Source organism: Trachinotus anak, unplaced genomic scaffold, assembly GCF_046630095.1.
Source record: "Trachinotus anak isolate AG129_WGS33_773 ecotype Australia unplaced genomic scaffold, CSIRO_AGI_Tana_v1 ptg000026l, whole genome shotgun sequence".
In the NCBI taxonomy this organism is placed as follows: Eukaryota; Metazoa; Chordata; class Actinopteri; order Carangiformes; family Carangidae; genus Trachinotus; species Trachinotus anak.
Window position 1 is genome coordinate 1,180,788 of NW_027273877.1, and position 13,623 is coordinate 1,194,410.

General features: G+C 42.8%; 1 protein-coding gene across 3 annotated transcripts in view; it reads right to left on the bottom strand.

Annotated features, from left to right (window-relative positions):
- Positions 1-9: 9 nt before the first annotated feature.
- Positions 10-13,623, bottom strand: part of LOC139609477 (plakophilin-4-like) — a 34,242-nt gene continuing 20,628 nt past the window's right edge. For 2 of the 3 annotated variants that reach the window (XM_071464126.1, XM_071464125.1), the window contains exons 8-23: positions 12,135-12,230; positions 11,747-11,917; positions 10,739-10,940; positions 10,460-10,592; positions 8,456-8,669; positions 7,052-7,235; positions 5,411-5,528; positions 5,016-5,210; positions 4,506-4,679; positions 3,907-4,057; positions 3,264-3,456; positions 3,055-3,139; positions 2,209-2,326; positions 1,968-2,099; positions 1,800-1,873; positions 10-1,708 (exon numbers count right to left, since the gene is read on the bottom strand). In XM_071464126.1, coding sequence (XP_071320227.1) covers positions 1,451-1,708; positions 1,800-1,873; positions 1,968-2,099; positions 2,209-2,326; positions 3,055-3,139; positions 3,264-3,456; positions 3,907-4,057; positions 4,506-4,679; positions 5,016-5,210; positions 5,411-5,528; positions 7,052-7,235; positions 8,456-8,669; positions 10,460-10,592; positions 10,739-10,940; positions 11,747-11,917; positions 12,135-12,230 — 2,498 coding nt within the window. In that variant the 3' untranslated portion in view covers positions 10-1,450. The remainder of the gene's footprint in view (positions 1,709-1,799; positions 1,874-1,967; positions 2,100-2,208; positions 2,327-3,054; positions 3,140-3,263; positions 3,457-3,906; positions 4,058-4,505; positions 4,680-5,015; positions 5,211-5,410; positions 5,529-7,051; positions 7,236-8,455; positions 8,670-10,459; positions 10,593-10,738; positions 10,941-11,746; positions 11,918-12,134; positions 12,231-13,623) is intronic. The other variant, XM_071464127.1, reaches the window with a different exon arrangement.

A 13,623-nucleotide genomic window follows, 5' to 3' on the forward strand; every position in this document is an offset into this window, starting at 1 on the left:
ACTCTCAAATATCGTCATGATATAATCTTTAATCCCTATACATATATTTCCCTCTGTAACATTGCACATTATCATCAGTTTTGGACAGAACAGACAGATGGCGTATTTTGGTCAGGTCACAAGTAAATTAAGAAAAATAATCAAATAATAGAAAAATCTTCTTCACACAATCACATATAAAGTTCTACATATTGAATACAACAATATAACAGGACAGTTAAACCATTGTATATGTACAAATAGATTTCCACATGTTGTTGTCACATATTTCACATACTGTTTGATATACTGCACTTTTGGCCAAAGGTTACAGAAAAGCAAAGGGTTACAGATGTAACCCCGGTTCTCTGAGTTCTTTAAAGGTCCCCAAGAGTGAGGACACTCCTCGTTGATGAGTTCCCAAACCGTGGTCAAATAATATTTAGAAATCATTTTTACAGTGACTTTTTGTCCTGTTTAGTGCCAAGAATTACTGGTAAATAGTATTTGGCCCTGGTGTGGTATTTCATTGTGTTTTTTTTTTTCTTTTCTCTCTTTTTTTTTTTTTTCTCCTCACCTTCAATAATTTATTTTTCTCTCGCATTCAAGATGATGCTGGCGAACAATATTTATGTTATAAAGCCAACACACTGCACATTTTAACTGCAGAGAAATCAGTTGACATTAACAAACACTCTGGTAAACGACAGTTAGGGCTGGGTTTTTTTTTCAAAAAGCATCTTTTGACTAGCTCAGTCCCTGTTCAGAATAATACAGATTAAGCTGAAAATATTTGTCCCACCCGGTGTTTTTATACATTTTTAATTTTCCAATCTTTTCCACACAATGTCAACGATAGAAAAATGTCTGAAGGCCTCATCTAAACTCAAAACCAACTGAACTTACTTTAGATTCTTGCCTCTTATGTGAACGTCTGGTGAGGATTCCCATGGCAACCTCAGGGTCATTCACACAGGTTACACTGTTCGGCCACCTGGCAGTCATGTGAGAGGTGTTAGAGTCACATGAGTCAAGACGTGAACGACCTTCACTCAACAGAGAAGGCTGTGTCATGGCAACAACCTTCACCTCTATTTAAAGCTCAGAGGTTTCCAATACATTTACAGGAAATTGGCTTCATAAACTGCACGTTAAAGCAAATATTACAAGTCTCCAGTTAGGCTTCAAACTTTTTTTTTTTTTTGTGTGGAGCAAAGGCCAAAAATAATGAATAGTTTTTATTTCTCTGTATTATTGAGAGCATGTTCTAACTTAGTCAAAAGCTGCACATAGCAAACCGAGCCCTGGTCATTCAGTACAGTTTCAACACAGATGCACACACATTCACATGCATCCTTAACCTTTCACACAACCACATGGCAGACCCATGTGCACTCCCCACACACCAACGCCCACGGAAAACAGATGGCCAAAACTGCAAAGCTCAACGTACACGGCGTCCACTTTGTATCTACACCCAGGAGTCAGGGGAGCCGGTGAACTTGTTCGCCCTGTTTGAAGGCCTCCGTGTGGTGGAGTAGAAGTCCACATAGTTGGTGTTGGCTTTGAATTGGAGCGTCTGGCTGGCGTAGCCGTCGGGGGAGCTTGGGGTCAGGTGGACCGGTTCGTCCTCGTAGTGCTCCTCTCCAAAGCCTTGAGGGGACGACAGGTACATTCTGTAGCTGTTGTAGTTCTTCCTGTCGGGCTCGTCGTAGAATGGCTCTGGATGCTGAGAGAGGAACAAACAAGTGATTGCTGGACAAACCTAGATTCAGTGCTTTCATGCAAATATAAATAGATAAATGTCAATAAGTTCTTACCTGGGACCTTCTCAAATCCTCCCCTGACTGGGAAGAATACGTCCCAATGAAATATGGTGTTTTCTTCTCAGACCCTGAAGATTCAAGAGCGCAGACAGGAGAAAAACATAAGCATAAACTTTTCATCTGAGGGACATCACCATAAGATACGAGCTAACCAATACAAACCTGTGTACTGCTGTTTGTGTAAACTGTTGTCTCCGTAATAGGTGTCGAGTTGCATAGATGACTGCGCCCTCTGGTAGTTTGAACTGTGTCCTCTTATCCCGAGCATCGCTGGTGAGGATGTTGCACTACCACCTGAGCAGAAACGACAAAAACAACAACAAATGAAATTTTTTCACACAATCTCAAAACATCACCAGGATGATTTTAATACCTTTAAGACCTCACTCGCCGGACCTCTCACCTGATTGGATGACGGGAGACATCTGCAGAGGGCTGGTGGGCAGGGTCGGCTGTGAACGGTAGCGGTCTCGCTCCAGAGTGGAGACGGGAGTGATGAAGTGGGTGTAGTTCCATCCGTCCTGCACAAAGTTTACATCAGTTCAGTCAGAAAGAGGAAAACAGTGATGTTAACATTCTGTCTGTGGTTGTATATGTGCTTTAACAGGCTGTTAAAAGTACTGCAGACCATTTATGTTGTTATGTTACTTAGATAAGAGTGTGTTGTGTGTGTGTGTGTGTGTGTGTGTGTGTGTGTGTGTTGTGTTGTTACATATTACAGCTTATAGCTCGGAAATATATATCATACTGTATAAATTAAAGCATTTTATGTAAAAGTTTTTGTGCTGGGAGTTTCTTCCTGATGATTCACATTTACACACATATCAAAATGTGCAATCATGTCCACAATAAACTTCTTTTGGTTCATTTTTTTTTTTATCAGTAATTTAACAATAATTCGTGGAATTGGAAGTGTTTATCAGTCTCTTCACTTCTCTTAGATTAAGTCTGGATAATGTGGAAAAATAATGATTATTACACAAGAGCTTTTGTAAAATCTAACACATGAATCTGTGTCAAATGCTCTTTTTAATGTTTTGCAAAGCATTGCAGAAATTATTCTGGGACAAATCTGACTCTGTAATTGGTTTGCCAAGTTAATTTAGGCTCTTTGTGCATCATGTTTCAAAACTGTTTCATAGAGTGGTACCGATAAATTCAAAGTATTGATGTATTTTTATTATCATGCCCTGGAAAGACTTATCCTTAAGCTTCTCAAGTTTGACATGAGAACTTCTGTGGTGCTGACCTGTTTGTAGAGGCTCCTCAGCTCCCTGTACTGCCACAGTGTGTTCAACACTTGAGCTGCTGCCTTCACAACCTTCATGGAATACCTGTAACGACACATCACAAACCGACCCCACCGGTAAAATACTTAAAAATGGTGATTCTGCCTTTTTCCAGACAAAAGAAGTTTGTCTTTTAAATCAAAGTAATCAAGGTTAAAAGGTTTTGTACCCTTTCCCTCGTCCTTTGCTGATGTTCACCAGCTTCTCGATGCCTCCGCTGTCGGCTAAAGCTTTGGCGTTCTCCATGTTGCGGCTGGTGACCTCATGCAGCGTGCAGCAGACCGACGCCACCGTATCGTCGGACAGCACTGACGGACTGCTGCCGGGCAGTCGGTTCACCAGATCCCGCATGGCGTACTTTCCTGCAGGAGGAGGTGCGGAACACAGCAATGATTTGGACAGAAACGTTTGAACAGACAGAGAAAATATGATGTTTTTGTAAAGATGTATCCTGCAGATTCTCCACATGCATGTTGCCCCCAGTTACATTTGTTTGTGTTTTTTTTATATGGATGATGACATCAGTGATTTATCGATTTATCTGCAGGCAGGTTAATTATTTCACCAGCTGCATCAGTGTTGTCCACGAGGGGGCGGTGTGTTCTCACTGTCAGAGCAGAGTCTGGCTGATGTGAAGGGACTTGTGTCACACTGTGGTCTGATATAAAAACCTGCTCTGAACAAGCTGTTGATGCTCCTGACTGAAGTGTGAAGATGATCTTTTCACAGTTTGAGTTTCTCAGCCGAGCTGGGATCAACATGTTCACTGTGTGTGTGTGTGTGTGTGTGTGTAAGTGTGTGTATGTTTGGACCTATCAGCTCCTTGTTGCGGCCGTCCAGCGCCATGTTGCGGAGAGCTGTGGCGACGGAGCAGACAACCCTGTCGTTGTCCATCCTCAGCAGCTCCACCAGGATGGGCAGACCTTTCTCCTTACGCACCGCCGCTCGGATGTAGGCCGAGAACTGCGCACACAAAAACACACACAAACACACACAGTCTTAAGGCCCTGACAAACTATTTCCCCAATCAGTTTCTACTTGAAAACATAATTTTAAGCAACAAATGGGACAGTTCTGGGCAGATCTTACTGCACGTTGCTGTAACTGGGTGAAAAACTGCCTTTTTGGCTCATTTTAGTTCATCCAGTAAGTTTCATAAAAACTGAAGACAGAGACTTTTGCTCCAAGCAGAAGCTACAAAACTGGAACCATGAGGTTTTCACTGGATCATAAAGATGTTGAAATAAAAAAAACTTACTTTACATTTAATAAGTAGATTTTTGGAATTTTAATTAGGATTAAATCATCATTTTTGAGATGAGGATATTTTTTTAATTGAGCTGAATTTCTGTTTGCAGTGAGTGATATACTTATCTAGGCCTCGCTTGTGTTAAAAATAGAGGAGTCCTACCTTCCAGTTTCCAGCAGAGAGGTTTTGCAGTGACCCAGCAGCACCCTCCAGCGTGGCGGGGTTGGAGCTTTCGGCCAGCAGGTTGAGGTATGGCTTCACCACCATCGGGTGCCACAGCAGCTCCGCTCCTCTCAGAGGTTGGGAGAAGCCTGGGATCGGCCCCATGTCGTCCCACTGCACAAAACAACAAGAGATGTTACACACCCATAAACTAAAGGTGGGACGTGTGCAGCAGTGGATTGTACTGCAGGAGACTTGACACTGACTCATAATGGGAAAGATCCACTTTCTGCTGTTTATGTGGGTCTAGCTCACATTCATTTAATTAACTTTATCAACTCCAGCTGTTCCTTGTTAAACCTTTCCCTATCAGGGTGTATGTAATTGCATTTATTCATGTGAGTGAATGAGTTCTCTCTAGTACACAAAACATTTTTTATAAACAGGTCTGGAAATCTCCTTTTGTATTTTCATAAATTTTCCAGGCCGTGAACACCCCTGTGCTCGCACCTTGTCGTCGGGCCAGCCGCCCCGCTTCCTGCCGCGCCTCCTCTTCCCCCAGCAGAGGTAGTCCAGCTCCTTGGTTGGAAAGGAGAAGCCCAGGAGGGTGTCCAGCTCCTGGTTGCTGAGGAGACGAGAGGAGGGCATCTCCACCTCCAGCCGGTACGAGAGGTTCCTCAGGGTGCAGACGCTGTTCTCCACGATCTGAGGAGAAATATTCAAGTCGTAACATCTCTGACATCAGTACATTGAGGTTTGAGCCTGAGGGTGGCACTAGAGGGAAGGAAATGGGGACTCGTGACATTTATTACATTGTAGGTGTAGGTTTAGGTTCAGGTACAGTCAAGGAATAAACTGTGGCAAAACCACGTGTGTGACGGTGTGTGTGTGTGTTTTTGCAGCACCTTGCTGTCATAGTCGGAGGTGTTGACGCAGGCTTTGAGGACATGCAGCAGCGAGTCGACCAGACCTTCACAGCAACGCAGCTGACTCCTCGCCTCCTCCCCTGCTGAGCTCAGGTTCCTCACACACACACACACACACACACACACACACAGAGCCACTCGTGAATTGAGACTTGAGGTGCAGTGTGTGGATTCCCCCACAGGGTGGCTTAAAACCTGCCTGGATACAGTAAAGGAGGAGGCTGCTCCTCCAATAGGAACCTTCAGCTGCTGCTAATGGAGAGCTGACACGAGAAGACTGCACAACAGCACAGAGCTCCCACAATGCATTTCTATACCATCAATCTACAGCCTCAGTTAGTCTGAGCGCAGGGAGATGCTGGAGGCTTGTGTGCTCAGAGATGTTGTTTTAAAGTTGCCCTGTTAGACCAAATGGATGATGTAAAAATGTGCAATACAGTTGTTAAAATCAAGGTTGTTTCTCTCGTCAGTAACAGACCTACTTCAGGAAAAACACCTGGCCTTGGTCCTGATTGGCTCCTGACACTAAACTCAGCAGGTTTCATTCATTTGATTCAGAGGAACTGTGGCCAATCAGACTCCAATATTGTGAAGCAAAGTGGCAAACTCTGCATCTCCACCACTTATTTCTTTGTTTCCTCGATAAAATAAAATGTGGTGTCAGGTGCCAGGTGTGGCTTCCTGATGCCACATTCACGTCACGTGGGATTATGAGATCAGTCGATTGAAAGAAAATCAATCGGCAGCTATTTTGATCAGTTTATTGCTTTCCAAGCAAAAACATTTGCTGGCTTTAGCTTATTAAATGTGAGAATTTGCTGCTGAGGTTTGGACTGATGTTCAGAGAAATTAGAAACTTTGTTCCTCTGTTACTCTGGAGCCTCGTGCGTGCGATTTTGCCATATGCACAGTTATTTACAAAACATCATGAAGATCTGTTTTCTTATGAGTCTTATGGGATTAAACTAGCTTCTATTTCAAATTCCATCTTTCAAATGAGCCAAGAACTGAGTTACTTTAAGTTTATCACACACAGAAATGTGCACATCATAAATCTAAACTTGAGTTTTAAAACACACAGATATCACTTTGCTGGTCTTTGCCTCCGTCAGCCACGCTGAAGACTTCATGTCTGCATAAAATCTCCATTACAGAGCCTCTTTATTGATGGATTATGCAACAGTGATTATGTGCTGTGGTTTTACAGAGTCATTAAGATAAACAGCAGACAGAAAAACAGCAGCACAGACGACCAATAAATCCAAAAGTCATCCTTGCATTTCAAAGTGAGAATGGATTTAATGAGCTAACGGCACGCCTGCTAACTCAACAGGCTTAGGAGGCGGAAGATTTTGTTAAATCTATTTCCATTAAGGAATGAGAATGGATTTATATCGTTTTGGGACAGATCTGACTGTAGCGTTGTGTAAATGTGAAGCAGGGTGGTGATTAATATGCATAAGCATGCTCATCAATGCTATTATGTGCTTTGATAAATATCTAGAAAAGTGGCACAACTGGTTCTTCTGTTAAAATGTTACATATCTATTTTTCAAAAGTAAAATCACCAAACTCTTCTGAGAACTCATCAGTGAGGGGTGTGTTTGATTCGCTCCTCACCTCAGGCAGCCGGTGGTGTTACGCAGCAGCAGGGAGGACTGGAACTTGACTTTGTGTTCTTCGCGGTGCGAGACGCTGCTCCAGCCCGAGTGGGGGATGATGACCGTGTTGGTCAGTGTGGTGAGAGCGTCGCGGATGATGGTCATCTTCACCGCGTCGCAGGACGACAGGTTCCACAGGACGCCTGCGGGTGAGGGCAACCACTGAATGTCATCATTTTGACTACACTGGAAGGTTTCTGTGTTGTAAAAGGAATCATTTGACAATTTAGGATTTATTGTGTTCTGACTTTATTAAAAGTATTGAGGTAGTGACCCTTCACTTGGATACAAACTGGGCTTGAACACTGTTACTACACTAAATAAGGAAACACTTCATGCTCTCCAGGCCTGAAAGAGCTCGCTGCTGTGCCAGGAAGAAAACTGTTTCAAGATGCTGGGGTGCTCTGTTTTTTTGTTCATCCTTTGGAAATGGGTCAATTTGCAGGAATATTTCTGCATATTATTATCATTATGAAGGACTATGGTAGATCAAGATCAGCTTCAGACCAGAATCAGGCCTCTCTTCTGTGTTTTTCTTGAGAAGCTGAGTTGTCTAGCAGCTTCATATCTCCTGGTATTAAACAGTCTGTGTGGCGTGGCTGCAGAGCTGTCAGCAGCGTCCTGTTTCCAAAGCACATTATCTTAGCATCTGTCCCGAGGACTGTGCCGAGATCTGTTCTGTCAACACTGCGCGCTGAGTGTTTAAGCCGCAGCCGCTCTCACCTCCCACAGAACAGCCGATACACAGATTAATACACTTCCAGCAAGTCAGACGGCGATGCACACCGACGCCCAGCCAGCAAGCTGGCCGGCTGGCCAGGCCGCCAACAAGCCTCGCTAGCAGGCAAACGCCCACACACAACACAGCGGGATTTTGATGCGTCACGTTTTGCATTTGGAAACTGTTTTTGACAATGTGGATGCTGCCCTCACCTGCATTTTCCCCTCAGGGATAAAAAAGATTAGAAAAAGAAAATTACCCTCCACATATTTCATGATTTTTGTCTCCACTTGTGTATTATTAAAATAACTAACTCAGACAGTTGTGCGGCCTTGGCAGAAACACTTGCCCTCTCTGTGCTTTGTGTGTTTATTAATTAAGATCCCCATTAGCCTTAGATTTGCAGCAGATATTCTGCCTGAGGTCTGTACAGTTTTTAATTGTTTATCTTTTTCTTTTCTTGGTTTATGTTTTTTACATTTTCATGTGTTTTGTTTTTGATGAACTGCCATTAAATTGTATTTTTTCTATTTACTGATCTCTTATGGACAGTTATGGCTTTCCAGATGTTTGATGAGGTAGCAGACACACAATGATTTTTGGTGACACAGAGTACCTTTAACTAAGCCTGATGAGACGTACCGGTGACCAGCTCACGGACTTCGTTGTCAGTTGTTTTCCTGAGGAGGCGCAGCAGGGCGGGCACGCCGCCGCAGTTCCTCAGTGCCACCTTGTTGTTGTCGGTGGCCTTGCCGTACACCAGGTTCCTCAGGGCCCCGCAGGCGCTCTTCTGAACCTCTGCCACCTTGTGATCCAGCAGATCTACCAGGTGCTGGATCCCTCCCAGGTGACACACCTGCAGACCGGGGACCAATCACAGAGAAGGATGAACTCCAGGCCAGTGCAGTCAGAGAGAAACACTGCCTTCTAGCCTGGTGTTAAATTACTCTTTAAGCCTCCTGTCGTCATCGTCATCATTAGTACAGAAAGTATAACTTTTGCATTCGCGTTATTTCTTGTGTAAAACCTTGCATGTCGACTCTTCTCTTCAACACCATCTTACAGAGGAGCTTCCTGGTCAGCTGCTATTGGCTGAGGACCAAACGTTGCAGACAGGCTCACACACAAAGCAAAGAGCGTTCCCTCCTCCAATTTTTAGATCACAGGAAAAATTTAATCATAAGATAGAAACGAAAAAAATGCATTTTCTGTGCAGTCTGAGTGAGATTTGGATTTATGTCTTTCAAATTCAAAGGGATAAGTGTCACTGTGACCAATCATATTTAAACTTTAATGCTTTCAATTCACAGGAGGTCACCTTCAGTGCAGTGTGTTCAGTTTACTTTTCACAATGAGAAGATCTGTTTATAATGGAAAAAATCCGCAGTATTTCCTTTTTTTTCTTTTGCTCGTTCAATTATAATTTTTCTATTAATTGCTCTACTTATTTCTGCCTTAAATTTGTTACCTTTGTTTTTGTCTGTGATTAACTGACTGCTCTGCCACTACTACTGTATGAATACACCTGTTAGACATTAAAACACATAAAAACATTTGCATTTCTATTGAGTATTTTTGAGTTGTTAGGTCATTACTTTGCTTTGAAAAAACATCAATTTTCAATAAATATCTGTGATTTTTTTTTGTTCAAAACCATCACTTTGTGCATTTTTAATTTCTCATGTGGTTTGTTTCAGGTGATTATAGTTCACAAAACCAATGGGCAATGTAAACATACAACACCTGAAAAAACTGTCTCTTTAAAATGATGGATGTCATGAAAACTATTAGAGCAAACAGATAAAAATTTTGGTCAGTTTTGAGACGTGTCTTTACAAAAATGTAAGAATTAAATCAATTTAAAAGAAAGAAAGCCTGCACAGAGCATCACTGCAGTTATGTTCAAAACTTTCTTATGACATCTCGAAATAAACCCGTCTCAGGAGAGCAGCAGACGCGCCGCATTTCCCTCTGATTCTGTCTTCAAACCGTCACTGAAAACATTTGTTTCTGGCTAAATGAGCAGGCGCTTGTCCAGGCCGCTTCAAAGGCTAATTAAAAGCTCATCACCAAACAAACCAAACGGCACTAAAATGGCTCTTGTGTGAAGCTGCACCATTGTGCTGGAGTTATTTATTGCACGGGAAGCAGAGCAAAGAGTGAGCATGCAGCGTTTCAGTGTGTGTCGGAGCCCCGGCGCATTTGGCACCAACGTTACTTAAAGTTTTGTTGGAGCAGATGGCGCTTTGGCTCAGAGACTGGCAGCAAAGATCTCAAAAAAAAAAAAAATTTCAAACCCTGTAAGCTGAGAATACACTCTTAGAGACAGTATACAGATACAATAGGAGAATTTAATTAAACATAATTAAACATTTAACTGTCTTTTCTGGTTCTTGTGTTGAAATTTTACATTTCTCTAATTCTTGACTGCACTCTGAGGATATTTTAAACATGTTTTTGTCACATGTTTTCTTTAGGACAGACTGACTGCATATATACAGTGTGAGGATACAGTAGTGCCTTAGGTCTGGAGTGAAACCTCTGAATGTGGCAGCACCCTCCTCCACATGAGGAGTGACTCATGACTATGACGTCCATCTTGTTATTTTTACCCAGATAGCTGCCCAGCGTGTCCCATCACCTTACCTCCACCTTGACCCTGTTGTCTCCATAACACAGGTGCTGCAGGTAGGCGGCGGCGTTAGCCTGCACGGAAGGGAAGTGATGCTGCAGCATGTGGATGACCTCTGGCAGCTCGGGGTCACGCCAAGCAAACTCCCTAAGGGGGATGAGGGAGAAGCTTTCAGCAGAGTTCGTTCATGCTCCACTTTAATCCTCAATCTAGAGTCATTTTGTGTCATTTTGCAGCTTTAATTACTGGTTGACTGAGAAGGACTGAGACGCAGACAGTGTGTGTTTGAGTACCTGGGGTCCTTGTGTATGCTCTCGATGGACGGGGTGCGCGTCGCCACTCGGTCCACCAGTCCCGAGTGCCGGTGGGAGAAGACGGGCTCGCCAGAGACCCTGTAGGAGTCGACGTACAGAGCTGCAGAGCTCAGCCCATAGCTGCTTCTTTGGTATGGCAGCGTGCCGCAATGGCTTGTGGTCCGAGGGAGAGTCCCCATACCTGGAGGTGAAGTCACAACTTGATTTTGCAAATATTTAAATCAATGCAGTACAGAAAAGCAGCATCATGACTGGAGGCTTTTTATATTAAAAAAAAAAAAACCCATCCAAGGTCACATAAAAGGCAAAGTAACATCATGTGATGAGTGATTAAACATGCACGAGTTCTCTCACAGGCCAAACCTGTTTAAATCTTGACTAAACGAAACTAAAATGGCTCCTTAGATCCTCCACTATCAAACTCCGCAGAGCTTTCAGCCTGAAATGATTCTGCAAAGGCTTCAATTAAGAAGCAGCAGAGTACATGAAAGGTTTCAGCCTAATTAAGTTCTGACCTCAGGGAATGATAATAACAACAGTTCCTGTCCCTGTAAACCGCGATTTCCACCACAGATTTTAGGGAAATAATCTCTAAAGCAAATGTGAAACTGAGCCCGACTTCTCAACCTGGGGACCGCGGCTCCTCAGGGGGTCACTGCTGTGAAAAATTGGGTTGTTTGAGTAATTCTCTGTGATGATAATGAGGCAGCTAAAACTCACGTGAGGGGGATCTGCACAGTGGAAATGATTTGGTAGATTGCTGCTCCTCTAACTCCTGCTGCAGCACTAGTACCTGTGTCAGTATTCATGCTGAGGACATTTTTTATTGTCCTCAAATGTACTTATTTATTGCTGGAGCAAAAATATTTTGTTAATTTTGAGTAACTGCATTTATTCTCTAAAATAACAGATTTTCATGTTAAATAATAGATTTAAATTAGACTTGTTTAGTTGCTTGTTAGGAAAACTTCTGTGTTGGTGCAGAACCTGTGTTTGTCCTGTAGAGGGTGCCCTGTGGGTCATGGGTGGGGCTGTGGTACAGGGGGCTGTGGAAGGATCGTTCATCGAAAACGGGTGTCATGTGGCAGTCCGGGGACAACGCCGCCCTCAGCTCTGGATCTATCTGCCCCGCATGACCGGCGTATGAGCTGTGGAGCCCTGCAGGTACAAGCAAGAGCAAAGACATTTACACTGCACTCTTTCAAAACCAAATGAAAGGAAATGAACACAAACTAACAAAACTGAAAATGAAATAGATGTTTTATACCACTACTGAGAGGAATTCAAGTATGGTAATGTAATTTGGAATTAAATAAAATCTATTTTTTTAATCTGATCAAACCACCTTTGTGCTAAACACTGTTCTGCTGCTCACATGAGATTATGCACTGTTCTTGCAGTGATGCTGGGACGTTTGCTTCTTGTGTCAAATGTCTCTGCTTTTGAATCGGGTGTGGTGGGTGACAGAAACCTACATGAAGGGGCACAAGCACATGTTGCACGGGTAACATAATAATCAATGTAACAATAACTTCAATGACAACTTAACAAAAAAAATAAAAACAGCATTTATGCAGCGTTCACCAAGTTAAACATCAGACTTTTGACGACCTTTTTCAGTACCACACAGAATACAATTTCTGCCATATAAATGAATGAAAAACTAACAGATAAATGGTAAGTAAATAATTAGAGGGCTTTTCATCTGATTTTTGTTTGCACATCACAGTCGTACATAATAATAACTCCTGATAATATTGTTAATTACTCATTAAACACAACCTGCACCGGGGTAAACAGCAGAAAATGAATAAATGGATGGATGAATAAACCAGTTGAATAACAACCTATTTATTTTAAGCCCAGATATGAATTTTAAACAGCATCACAGGTCTGGCACATGCCTGACTATGACTCAATAACCATGTCTGTGCACAGGACCAGTGACAGTGTGGCTCATCAGCAGAATGACCAAATACGAATTCACTCACTGTGAAAGAAAGCAGCACAAGATCAGTAACTATGGAGCAAAGCCTGTTTCTGCTCGTCATGGTCACACATAAACGATATGTGCACCTCATTATTTGGCTCACATGCTTGTCATTGGTAGATGAGGCCATGCAAATCAAGGTCGTGCCAAATACTGTATTTCATAATGCCAACTCATCCCAACTGTTGTGTTGTGCTTATAAAATGCATGAAGACTGTGGTCATTCAGAGTCTGCTGCAGGCATCGTCATCAGCAAGTCAAACAAGCCGAGCAGAGGGTTTTTCCATCCTCCAATCTCAGAGCACATCAGTTCCAATTATAAAGAGGCTTTAGGGCAAAGGGGGGTGGGGGGGCAGCCTTGGTGGATCAGTCTAACAGCTCAAACACACAATTTGCACTTAAAGCTGGTGATGACGGTGCTGTGGCTTCTGCAGCTCTCCTTTCTTGATTTCCACTTTGTAGTGAGCAAGGTTGAAACTCTAGTCCGTTATCGCCAAGAACACTCCTTTGGAAGAAAATAAAAATGTGCACTTGTTGTGACACAATCGTGTTGAATCTGGACCCGAGCGTCTTTCTGAAGGGCTCTTTGGCAGTGAAGGACACAAACCAAAATTGTTGCCCTTGAGTTTGATGACACTAAAGCCAATTTAATGTTGGTCAACTTTGCTTTCTACTATCACTGCAGAATTTGGACATTTCGGCCATTTATCGTCACTTTTACAGAGCTATTTTAATTGATAATTCATTGCTATTGCAGCTATCGATAGCCATCTTTTCTTTAGACAAACTGTTTAGACCTCTTGGGCCATGTGTTGTGCTAATTCACAATCTCTCTTTAAATCTCCTGGATTACACAAACTCCTGGCTGAGAATC